The 12,381-nt window shown below is 44.9% G+C and overlaps 1 protein-coding gene across 6 annotated transcripts in view; it reads right to left on the reverse strand.

Annotated features, from left to right (window-relative positions):
* Window positions 1–5,565: 5,565 nt before the first annotated feature.
* The window catches only part of LOC119177316 (uncharacterized), a 298,601-nt gene continuing 291,785 nt past the window's right edge, over window positions 5,566–12,381 (reverse strand). For 3 of the 6 annotated variants that reach the window (XM_075878380.1, XM_037428780.2, XM_037428777.2), the window contains 2 exons: window positions 8,425–8,636; window positions 5,566–6,588 (listed from right to left, as the gene is read on the reverse strand). In XM_075878380.1, the coding sequence (XP_075734495.1) occupies window positions 6,432–6,588; window positions 8,425–8,636 (369 nt within the window). In that variant the 3' untranslated portion in view covers window positions 5,566–6,431. The remainder of the gene's footprint in view (window positions 6,589–8,424; window positions 8,637–12,381) is intronic. The other 3 variants (XM_037428781.2, XM_075878379.1, XM_037428779.2) reach the window with 1 other exon arrangement.

A 12,381-nucleotide genomic window follows, 5' to 3' on the forward strand; every position in this document is an offset into this window, starting at 1 on the left:
CGAAATACGACCACCGCAGTTGGAAGCGAACCTGAAACTTTCGGGCTCCATTGAATTTAAGTTTGCTAGCATCAGGTCTGGAAGTGCCGAATAAAATTCGCAACGCTGTAGTGTTTACGAGGGATGTCTGTGTAAACGATCCAGCTGCGTTTTTTCGCGATCCACCGTATGTTCTTTCTTTTGCATAATTTGAATCAAGCCCACCACGCTGATTTAGTGGCTAAGGCACTCGGCTGCTGAGCCGCAGGTCGTGGGATCGAATTCCAGCCACGGCGGCTGCATTTTTGATGGAAGCGAAAATGCTAGAGACCCGTGTACTTTTCGGTTTAGCGGCACGTTAAAGAAACCCAGGTGGTCAAAATTTCCGGAGACCTCCACTACGGCGTCTCTCATAATGATACAGTGGTTTTGGGACGTTAAACCACACAATTATTATTCCTATTTGAATCGTTTGGTTAGTTAGTCTAGGCTGCAAAGGGGAAAATTCCACCTAATAAGCATGCGTTTCATGCATGCGTTCACCCAGAGCAGTGTCAACCACATTGTTGGTCCTCACTTTGTTTCAACTATTTGATTGCTGTTTCTTTTCCTTTTTTATTTCACGTTATTCAATTACCGCCAGCGTGTTTCAACAAGCACACATACGCGCACAAACAGCAAAGTACGTACTTAACACGAGCGCTGTACTTTACGTCAAACATCTAGCTGGTAGTTTAGTCCAAATGATCTAATGAACAATTCTACCTGTTTGTTAGGAAAGTAACGTGTAACGATACATAGATGACGCGAGCGTATGTATTAACAGTCGGCCGAATCTTTAGCTATCCTTCATGAGTGGCATATTTTCTGTGTATTTTTGCCATAACGACTGAAGTAAGTTTGATTGATATGTTGGGTTTAACGTCCAAAAACCACCAGATGATTATGAGAGACGCCGTAGTGGAGCGCTCCTGAGATTTCAACCACCTGGGGTTCTTTAACGCGCGCCCAAATCTGAACACACGGGCCTACAGTATTTTCGCCTCCATCGGAAATGCAGCCGCCGCAGCCGGGATTCAAACCTGCAACGTGCGGGTCAGCAGCCGAGTACCTTAGCCACTAGACCACCGCGGCGGGGCCTGAAGTAAGTAAAAAAAAAAGGATGTAGACAAGTGTGTGCCCAGAAAGCACATGTCCACGAAGCAATCTTTTGTAACTTCGTTCCACAATATGGCCTAATAGACAAAAACGTGCCCATGGCGCACAATAGTTGTTTTGGCCGACTGTACACGACAGGGAAAGACAACATGAACATACCAGTTATTCTGGGCTGGGTGACCTTTGTATACCTTTTTTTCAAAACCGATTTATTCCATTCACCCACTTTTCGTAGCATACGTCAGCACGCGTAATGCTTCATCATTATGCCTCCATATTGATCTCCGCAGCTCTTGAAGCCGCGGAATAGCGGGGTAACGAAAGTACCGATGCAAAAACATCATGCAGTTGGCTATATAACAGTAAGCACTCAAAAAGCTTTCAGTGGAAGAATATTAAGAGTTCGTCATGCGATTGCCTTTCTAAGCATGCGCATCTGCTTCGACGCAGAAAATTTCATTAGTGGAACCTGCTCGACCATCACGGGCTAGCAGAATCGTGGCACAATGTGCACACTTATGCGTAATATAATGTCGATTTACCTTCCTCCTACGAGGAAAAAGAGCGAAAAAGGAAACACGGCAAAGCACTCCTTGATGGACTTCACTAAGGAGATCGAAAGACTGCAAGCGTGTATAGGCCATACTAAGATCAATGATTTCGTTCTCGTATTAAGCCCACGTGTCATCTGAACTATAAGTACACATTTCCGTCCTGATTAGGCACACGTATCACGTTAAATATTCGTTCCATCTCCAGTAAACACGTGATCCGGCGAAGACACATGTATACATCGTTTGTACTCACGCATTACATGCAGCCGTGTATGACAACTCAATGAAACCTGGAAGAATGGCGTCAGTTGCGTATCAAGTTTGCGAAAGCCCGACGGTTTTTGGCGAAAATGTTTCTTTTAGTTTACAATGCTCGGCATGCAAAAACATCTCGACTAGGATCATCCGATGCGCTAATTGCAGCACAGCCATTAGTGTAGCGCGCTACGCTAATGACTGATACATCACAGAAAAAAAAAATCAGAGCTTGCACTCAGCCCTTTCGGAAGTTAGTGATGGCTGAGCAAGTGTTTCACATAATGGTATGACAGGTGTTAAATCGAGCCCCACCGTGGTGGTCTAGTGGCTAAGGTACTCGGCTGCTGACCTGCAAATCGCGGCGTCGAATCCCAACTGCGGCGGCTGCATTCTCAATGGAGGCGGAAATGCTGTAGGCTCGTGTTCTCAAATTTGGGTGCACGTGAAATAACCCCAGGTGGTCAAAAATTTCCGGAGCCCTCTACTACGGCGTCTCTCATAGACATATGGTAGTTTTGGGACTTTAAACCCCACATATAATCATCATCAAAATTAGTATGGGTAGGTAAGATGGTTTGACGGAAATGACGTGCTTGTCAAGACATGCATAATGTCACAGTCCCGTTGCGTACGTCGTCAAACACTTCACGCAAGGCAGTGGCACATACCCGCAGCTGGATACGTGCCACTGGTATGCGAGTATGTGCTACGGGTGATTGATGCTTAGTATCTACCCAGAAGCGACGAGATCCACTTGGGTACTTTAACGCGTGAGCGTCAAGAAAGCCTGATATCGGGAGCGTTCACCTGAAGAATGCAAAGAATAAATGTCAGGGACCCAGAAAGAATCAAACCCAAGCATTCCGCGTGGTAATCAAGCATTCCACCACATGTAGAGCCATAATATGTCTCACAACTACTTTTCAAAACAACTCTATTCCACCACATGTAGAACCATAATATGTCTCGGAACTACTTTTCAAAACAACTCTAATGTTTGTGAAATGTCAATTGTGGTTGCAGTGCTGACTATCCAGTTATATAAACATTACGTATGTTCTCCTGTAGCCGTCAAGGCCCGTTAACGTCAACTGTAGTTAGATGCCATGCCCTGAAGAAGATTTGTGTAGCAGTGTCCATGGCCAGCATCCTTGTGAACATGAGCACGTCATTTAAGCTTCTGATGTTGCTAATACTCATGTTTCTGTTGGCATTGTTTCACAAGTGCAAACAACTGGGTATATCAACATCTGCAACATCTAAATAAATATGTATTCGCCCGCAACATTTACACATATGTTTAGCGCAATCTCGTAACCTATCGCTCAATAAAAAAAATGCGACACGCTCACCTTCTCTTCGCATACTTCGCATAAGGTGAGTTGCCAAGGCATATAGGATCCGCCGAAGTTGTTTTTAATTACCGTATTTAGGCAGAACTTTGGTGTAACGAAGTTGTTGAAAGTTTGCTCTTCATATTCGCCTTAGCGCCCTCGGTTTTCCACCTGTGCTTATCTTTGACGAGGACTGCGATTCCCTGATGATGGCGCAGAGACTTCGCAGTCATTTCTTGGACCAACTGTTGCCTCCATTTTTAGTAGGCCTGTTGTGAGTATACGAGCATTTACCCAATTTTTGAGGCATATGCCCATTTGTGATGATACTAGTTTAATGATATGAGATACAAAGAAAAACTTGCTAAATAGTAATAGTGTAAAAAAAAAACGCTTGCATCATTTGGGGGTCTCATATATCACACGGCTAACGGCAAACGTCTGGAATAGGTTTTCGGGCTGTCCGCAAGCAACTTTTCAAGACCAAAAAAATACAATAAAAGGCAGTGGGGCACCGTGCTGCTTATGACGGCTCTGGAGGACCAATTCCTCAATATTCAGCAGAGCCGAAGGGATCCTGGCAGCCATCTAAACCAGCTAGCCCCTTCTCCCTCCGCCGCCAATCCGCCGACACCTTACCCAATAATTGTCTCTTTTTCTAACTCCCTCTTGCATAACTCACGTTAGGTTTATAAAATAAAAACTCTATGTAATAATATATAAGTGTAGGTTAAAGATCAATGATCAGCACGTGTAATTTAATTTTGAGGGGACAGAGCATACCGTGGGTCACACGTGTGTTACGCTTTTATTTCGCGAACAATAACTTACGCATTCAGTTTCGCTCTGAATTTAGCGCTAAAGGTAGATGTAGTAGTTCATGACGGCGAGGTAATATATAAACACGATAGTTTGCAATAGCGTGACCTCCGAGCAGGGAGAGTTAACTTGTTTTCATACATAAACATTATGTTGCCAAGAATTGCACGTTACGTGTTTCTGAAAACTTTATCCGCGTTGCAGAACTATATCTTTCCTAGTTTCAGTTGGCGCATGAAAAAGGTGATGCTGCTCCGTCCATAATTAACTTCTCCAGTGTGCCTTTTCATATACAATAACGTGCATACATCAGTGCGAGCGAGTTATGTCCCAAAAGCTCTTTTATTGATCCCAAGGTTTCTTCAATCATTCCTCAAAATGCTTTGAAGTGTACGCACCTGTATCCACAACAATGTGCTTTTACTGTTATGCAGTGTCATTGCGCCTGTACGCATGTGCATGTTTTAACTACGTGTAATCATGATACCACCTCCCATTGCATGCACGGGAGTCTTGAGCCGTGTGTTGCAATATGTGCGTGTTTTTTTTGTTTTTGTGGGTTCTTCTTTGTTCCTAAAAGACGTGATGCTTTGCCGTACCCATTGTAGTCCTAAACAGTTCAGATGGCGCTGACCTGCTCTTGAAAAGTGCTTTTAATGCCATGTACGTGTATGAATTGTTGCATTACTTTGACGAAGGCTGGTCTACCAGTGGAAATATTTCAATTATTCCAAATTTTTCAAATTCAAATATATATATATATATATATATATATATATATATATATATATATATATATATATATATATATATATATATATATAACCACTGGTCATTATAGGACAACCGCTGGTCATTAAGGGCAACTAACTGAATTCCTAGAGATGGGAAGCGGGTTAGGGGGAGACAGAAGGTTAGGTGGGCAGATGAGAATAAGAAGTTTGCGAGTATACATACATTGGCAGCTACAAGCACAGGACCGAGTTGACTGGCGGAACATGGGAGAGGCCTTTGTCGAGCAGTGGACGTAGTGCAGGCTGATGATATATATATATATATGTGTGTGTGTGTGTGTGTGTGTGTGTGTGTGTGTGTGTGTGTGTGTGTGTGTGTGTGTGTGTGTGTGTGTGTGTGTGTGTGTGTGTGTGTGTAGGAAGGGGTCGTCATAGGCATAAGGACAACTGCAAAAATTTGTTAACATCATTCATAGCTTGAAAAGAATGCTGAGTGAAGACGTCGTTTCATTGAGTAAATGACGTCAATAATATCTATAAAACGCTAGTGGCGCCTGTATGTATTTATACTACCTGTGGGGCATGTAGCCACGAGTAATAAAAAGATATTAGGAACAATTGCACTTACAGTGTATGTACCCTCTTGTGCAGAAGAGGCAGCCGCGACTCTTGGTATAGCACCTTATATGTAAGTTTAGATAACTCTAAGCGTAAGTGGATGACCTTCCGTTCTAAAAAGACGAAGTGTTTTATTCAATGTGCGGCACTCTGAGAAATCACACCACTTTGAAATTCCGGGGTTGGGCGCAGATACATACAGTAGATCCTAATGTCTGCGCCTCTGACCCGCAGCTGACTGGTGCCAGCTACTTTTTTTACGTAGTATTCCAGCGTACCCTCCACTGCAATGCGTTATATACGCGAAGGCGAATTAAGATTCCATTGTATGTATATAGTGACTCGTCCTGTAGTGACGCAGCCTGGGTAATGACTACGAGTACGTGACTATATACGAGACATATCTCTGTTAGTAAGGAGAAAGAGAAGACAAGGACCTCGCGTGTTGCGCGATGCACGTGCTCATGCCCTACGGCCCGGGAACTGTAAATGTGGGAATTCCACATACGTGACAACGTAAAAACATCTCGTATGTAATAAGCATATAACGTTATTACTTTGTGAATGTGACGTGTCAACCCGTACATTATTCTTGGAGCATCGCAGTGTTAGTGCTACGAAAAATCGCTGCCGGTGTGCGGCGTAAAATAATCGTATATGCAAGCCTCTTTTGTTGAGCGTAAGTAACAGTGATAAGTACTTCCTCAGGATGATCACCACAAAGGCTCCTTTTCAAAATGAACTCATTAAAAACAGTAGCATAGTATGAGCTCGCAATCACCGGAACGCTGGAAGACTTTCAGCGTTTATAAGGAACAAGCGACTTCTGCGAAAAACTCAAGCTGTGCCAACTCTTCTCGCACGCTACTCAGTCTGTCTTGAGGTGGTCGATGTGTGCGTGGGAATGCCCGAAGTCCGTTGACATGTAAATTCCTGTCAGCGGGCGGGCGTTTACTTCTGGTTAACGGCGTGGGAGGTTACAGGTATTCTGGGTAGGTGACGCTGGACTCTCTCCGCGAAGGCACGGCAGTGGACTCCCGGCGGGTGGTCACTGAAGCCACAGCGCTGGAGTCCCGGCGCGTCTGCAGCACCGATGAGTCGATGCGCACTGGCACTGGTGGTACGGGTGGAGGCCTGCGCGCAAGAAGAAGATGGCAGGCACCACTATTCTCTGGACGCCTGCGCAAGGTTCCCGCCTGCGCCCACGGCTTCGAATGCATGTTCTTTCGAAGGCAAATTTGGAAGAGGAACTGACTACTGTGAGAGGGCCCGTCAATTCAACGATCGCACTGTTGACGGGGTGACAGTTATCATACAGGCGCAGTTACTGCGCCACACGATGTGTGCCCCCGAGTCGCGCGGGCAAAGCACTCAAGCCTAAAAATTCGCGTTGTCGTAATGTGGTTCAGGCGCCAAAAATTTGTAATATCTACTACCCCAAGAGTGTGATGCACTTGTTGAAGTAATTGGCTCTCTCACGGTGACTGGTTGCTTTAGTAAAACGCAAGGTGAAGCATACTGAGCGTTTTTCGATAAACGAAGTTTAAGCCTGATATATTAAAGAAGAATAGCAGGATCCAACTGAAGATAATGCAGGTATTCTTTTGTTACTCATTGTGAAAATGATCCGGACAAAAAAGACAGAAGGGCAAAGATCCTTACGTTGAAAAGTTTATCCTTAGTCACTGCTTGTTTGCCGCTTAATACCCATCTTTACTCCGGTGCATTGCTTTTGCCTGACGTTTTGATTGAGCAGTAGGTACTTGTTCTTGATCGGAACTACTGTGGCACCACAAAACTATAAAACACCTTATTGTTTACTGTATGACCTTTGAGAATGAAAGGCTTGTTCTCGGTTCAGCGGCAAACCAGTGAAGATCTTGAGAGAATACTATAGTCTCGCTTACGCCAGCCGTGAAAAGCTACAAGAAACCCTATAATTCCGATAAAAAAATTTCCTCTACGACAGTGTCCATCAGCACTAGGCTCTCTCAGGGCATAATAATAATAATAATAATAATAATAATAATAATAATAATAATAATAATAATAATAATAATAATAATAATAATAATAATAATAATAATAATAATAATAATAATAATAATAATAATAATAATAATAATAATAATAATAATAATAATAATAATAATAATAATAATAATAATAATAATAATAATGATAATAATAATAATTTACTATTACTAATATATTTATTATTAAAGAAAGAAAGAAAGAAAGAAAGAAAGAGGCTCCAGGTGACGTTTTCTTAAGTTTTTTTAAATTATTTTAGTCGAAGGCTACAGAAAAAAAAACAAGGAGGGTTGGTGCTTTCAATAAAATCAATAGAGAAACAAAGAGTTTTAAAAAAAGTAGAGCACTTTTTTTTGTGGGGGGTGGTTGGGTGGGATAAGAAAACAAACAGCAAAATATCCAGTGTGATCAGTTGATCGTGCACGACATCCATGTGAGACAAGGAAGAACCGATGGGTGGGTGCAGGGGACAAATTCAATTTTATATTGTGCTTATATAGACCAACCGAAATCACGTACGCAATATACGTCATGGGAACTATTGTCTGCGTCACAAAAGTGCGCATGCAGAGCAAGGAAATAAGGAGAGAATATTGCGCCCAGTTTTAGTATTTTGGGAGTCTTATACGTGTGGCCCTTTAGGCTAATGATCATCTAGTGTACGTGAAAATATGCGTAGTTATATACTTTGAATACGTTCGTATCGCCACTGTGGCAAAGTTAATGCATGTGTACGCGCGAAGTAGCCACTTATTTTATTATTTGTTTTTTATTGAAGAACGCGTTTCGGAACTTCAGTATGGAACAAGCTTCGTGTTCCACTCTGCATATTACTACTATCTTTGCTCGCGATGTTGGTCTATTATTAACTTACTGTAATAAGTAACATCAACACTGAAGTCACTCGGTTTTTTTTTTTTTTCAAGTGAAACTTACCTCGACTTGAATTTGGCAATGCGAGTCTCGACCACGAAGCCACAAGTGGCTTCGTCGGCTGCTGCGTCGGCACCTTCTGATCCGGGCCTGTGTTTGAGCAGGTACCGCGTAGCCTGAATTAGGTGCAGCGCCGATGCACCCAGGGCGAGGCTCTGGAAGAGTAAGCGGCGCTCGTTAAAGCGACGCGGGACCGCTTCACTTGTCGCGTTCACCTGGACAGAGAAGCAATGGTTGCGCCTGCTGTCATGCACGCAGGCTCACTACCCGTAAAAATATATGCTGCTGCTAAACAATTGCTTAGAGTATAAAGTGGACGGCACTATAAGCGTGCAGAACAAGTATATCTATCACATACAATGCATACGTAACATCGAACAAGTCGCTGTTATGTGATTATTTGATTCGCTTAAATTAACACAAACGAAAGCTCAGTGTTTAAGGTCTGTTACAATCACAGGAACAAATCATCACCTCTGTTCACGCAAATTGTGTCTCCTGTTACACAACCATTGTCTGCGATTCTGTGCGGCACTTCTCTCCTTATTACGCCGACTTCTCTTGCATGGTGGATGCTGATCACCGAGGAAAGGCTCTTATACTTACGTCAGAGAGACTTTCATGTACTTATCTGTTGTCCAAAATAATGATCTTATGACGCACACAGATCACCGCGGCAATTGCAATAATGAAGAAAGCACTTGATCGTGCAAAGTGTTGCTAAAAGGATAGCCGTATAGCTATGAGCAATAAAGTATTATTGATTGTTGAGGTTTAACGTCATAAAACAACACTATGATCATGATGGCGCCGTAAGTGAGAGCTCCAGAAATTATTCCACTTTGGTTTCTCTGACGGATACCTAAATCTAAGTACACAGAGCTGAAGCATTTTCACCTCCATGAAAAATGCAGTCGCTGCAGCAGGGTTTCGACCCCGCTGCCTTCAGATCTGCAATTGACCACCATAACCACTAGACCACCACGGCAGCCGTACGATAGATTATTTAATTCCTAAAACAGTGAGTTGACAGCGTCACAGTTTGTCGTTGAAATCTTCTCGTGCTCGTCTTCCGGATCACGTTACAATCCGCGGACAAAGCGTTTTGTGGGGACGCCTTTGACTGCTATAAGCACGAGACGTAGCTGATTCGTTAGCGTATGAGCCATCGTTACGTATTTGGCGTGTGCACGACAACGGTAAAGACCAAGGTAAGCTTACACGAAGCGTTAGATTTACTCAGGTACTTCGAAGAACGCCGGAACACTACAGCACTTTTATTTCAGTTATTAGGAACGCTTTGAAATGGAATTGTTACCGACACGTTCTCAAAGTTTTTCAATATTTCTGCGAAAACTCGTTTTTCAATGGGCACGCTTTAGTTCGAGGAGTGCTCGCGCATGGTGTGACGCCACTGTAAGGGTTTGACTACTTGCGTAAAACGAGCACCTGAGCGAGTTCCCGTGGAGTTCCGGTATAGACGCACCGTCTCTATCCCATGTAATACGTGTCTGTCAGATTTGTCTCTTTGCGCTCCTTTTTTCGTGGCCGAAGTTTTGCCGCCACTACGTCACAATATCTGCACGGTACATACTAAGCTCTAACCCCACGTCCGCGCGTGGCTTCTAGTATCGCCGCCGTGCCCTAAATGTCCTTACAGAGAAAGAGAGTGCACGCCTACACAAAGCAGCGCGCCTTTTCCCTCCACAGGGGAAATTGCGGAACCGAGTCTACACGCCACGCGCGGCGACGCGGACGTGTGGGGAGACCAGCGCATACAGCAACGTCGCACTGACGCGTCGTCGTCTTTGATAGCCCGCATAGCGCCACGAACGGAGACTTCAGTCTTACGACGTGCACAACAGTAGATGGTGGTGGCGTTGAGTGCGCTTCATCGACGACCCGCTGTATCTCGTAGGTGAGGTTAGTGACCTTGCGTAGGATTTTGTATGGTCCGTCATAGCGAAATAAGAGCTTTGCTGAGAGGCCGATGTGAGGATAGGGGGTCCACAAGAGTACTAGTGAACCGGGTGCATACGAAACTTCACGGTGGTGACGATCGTACCGATCTCTCTGAGAGGCTTGAGAAAGTGTGAGTCGTTCTCGAGCAATCTGTCGTGCTGCGTCGGCTCGTTCTATGGCATCGCGGACGTATGTGACAGGGGAGCTTGAACAAGCGGGAAGAAACGTATCGAGAGGCAGAGAGGGTTCACGTCCATAAAGAAGGTAGAACGGGGAATAGCCTGCGGTGTCATGTATGGAGGAGTTGTATGCAAAGGTGATGTAGGGTAACGTTGCGTCCTAGTCGCGGTGGTCTGGAGAAACATACATCGACGACATGTCGGTGATAGTGCGATTCAGGCGCTCTGTAAGTCCATTAGTTTGTGGATGGTATGCCGTTGTGAACGAGTGGTTCGTGGAACAGGAACGTACAAGATCCTGGACAACGCGGGAAAAAAAGTATCGGCCTTGGTCAGTAACAAGCTGTCGAGGAGCACCATGATGCAAAATGATTTCGTGCAGTGGAAAGTCGGGGTTATCGGTAGCGCAGCTGGTTGGGAGAGCGTGGGTGATCGCGTAATTTGTCGGGTAGTCGGTCGCCACGGCAACCCATTTGTTCCCAGATGAAGAATTGGCAAATGGCCCAAGAAGGTTGAGCCCTACGCGATAGAATGGTCCAGCAGGGATCTCAATAAGGTGAAGAAGGCCAGCTGGAAGCGATGTTGGTCGTTTTCTACGTTGAAAAAGGTCGCAGCTGGCGACATACTTTTGCACAGAGCGATATAGGCGTGGCCAGAAAAAACGGCGCCGGACGCGATCAAAAGTGCGGGTGACTCCGAGGTGAGCAGCGGCAGGTTCATCGTGAAGCAGTCGGAGAACATCTACACGCAAATGGGAAGGCACGACGAGAAGGCGGTCAGGGCCATTAGGGTGCATGTTGTGGCGGTAGGGAACACCTTCATGAAGGAAATACAAGTTAATAAAGGTAGGTGGAGTAGCGGAACTCAGGCTTTCTATGATGGGAAGTAAATTCGGGTCGCGGCGTTGCTCAGAAGCGATATCAAAAAAGTCTGATATTGATAAGACGCAAGCCTCCGTAGCTCTCTCTGTGGCGTCTGGTGGATCCACTGGATACCGTGACAGGCAGTCGGCGTCTTGATGGAGGTGACCAGATTTATACACGACCGAGAAGGTGTATTCTTGGAGGCGGAGAGACCAACGACCGAGACGTGCCGTGGAATCCTTGAGCGAGGAAAGCCATCAGAGTGCATGATGATCAGTTACAACAGTAAAACTGCGGCCGAACAGGTACGGGCGAAATTTAGCGACAGCCCAAACAAGAGCAAGACACTCTCTTTCGGTGATGGAATAGTTTTTCTCGGGAAGGTATAAAAGGCGGCTGGCGTAGGCGATGACCCAGTCACGTTCATGCTGACGCTGAGCTAAAACAGCCCCAATTCGGTGGCCACTCGCGTCAGTACGAACTTCTGTCGGGGCAGTCTGATCGAAGTAGGCTAATATGAGGAGTTCAGCTGGAGACCAGCGTGGCGGAATACTTGGACAATACTGGACAGTCGCTCAAGATGGCTTGCGAACGTCGGTGAAAAAACAATTATATCATCTAAACAGCATAAGCAAGTGGACCATTTGAAGCCACGCAGAAGGGAATCTATCATGCGCTGAAAGGTGGCCGGTGCATTACAAAGCCCAAACGGCATTACTTTAAATTGGTATTACCTATCGGGAGTTACAAATGCTGTTTTTTTCGGTCCCGTGGGTCAACAGCCATCTGCCAATAACCAGATCGAAGGTCAATGAACGAGAAAAGCTTTGCGCCATGAAGGCAGTCAAGGGTGTCATGTATTCTTGGTAAGGGGTAAACGTCCTTCTTAGTGACCTTGTTGAGATGTCTATAGTCGACGCAAAACCGCCGCGTGTTGTCCTTCTTGTTGACAAGCA

The sequence above is a fragment of the Rhipicephalus microplus genome, chromosome X, assembly GCF_043290135.1.
Source record: "Rhipicephalus microplus isolate Deutch F79 chromosome X, USDA_Rmic, whole genome shotgun sequence".
NCBI classification, from domain to species: domain Eukaryota; kingdom Metazoa; phylum Arthropoda; class Arachnida; order Ixodida; family Ixodidae; genus Rhipicephalus; species Rhipicephalus microplus.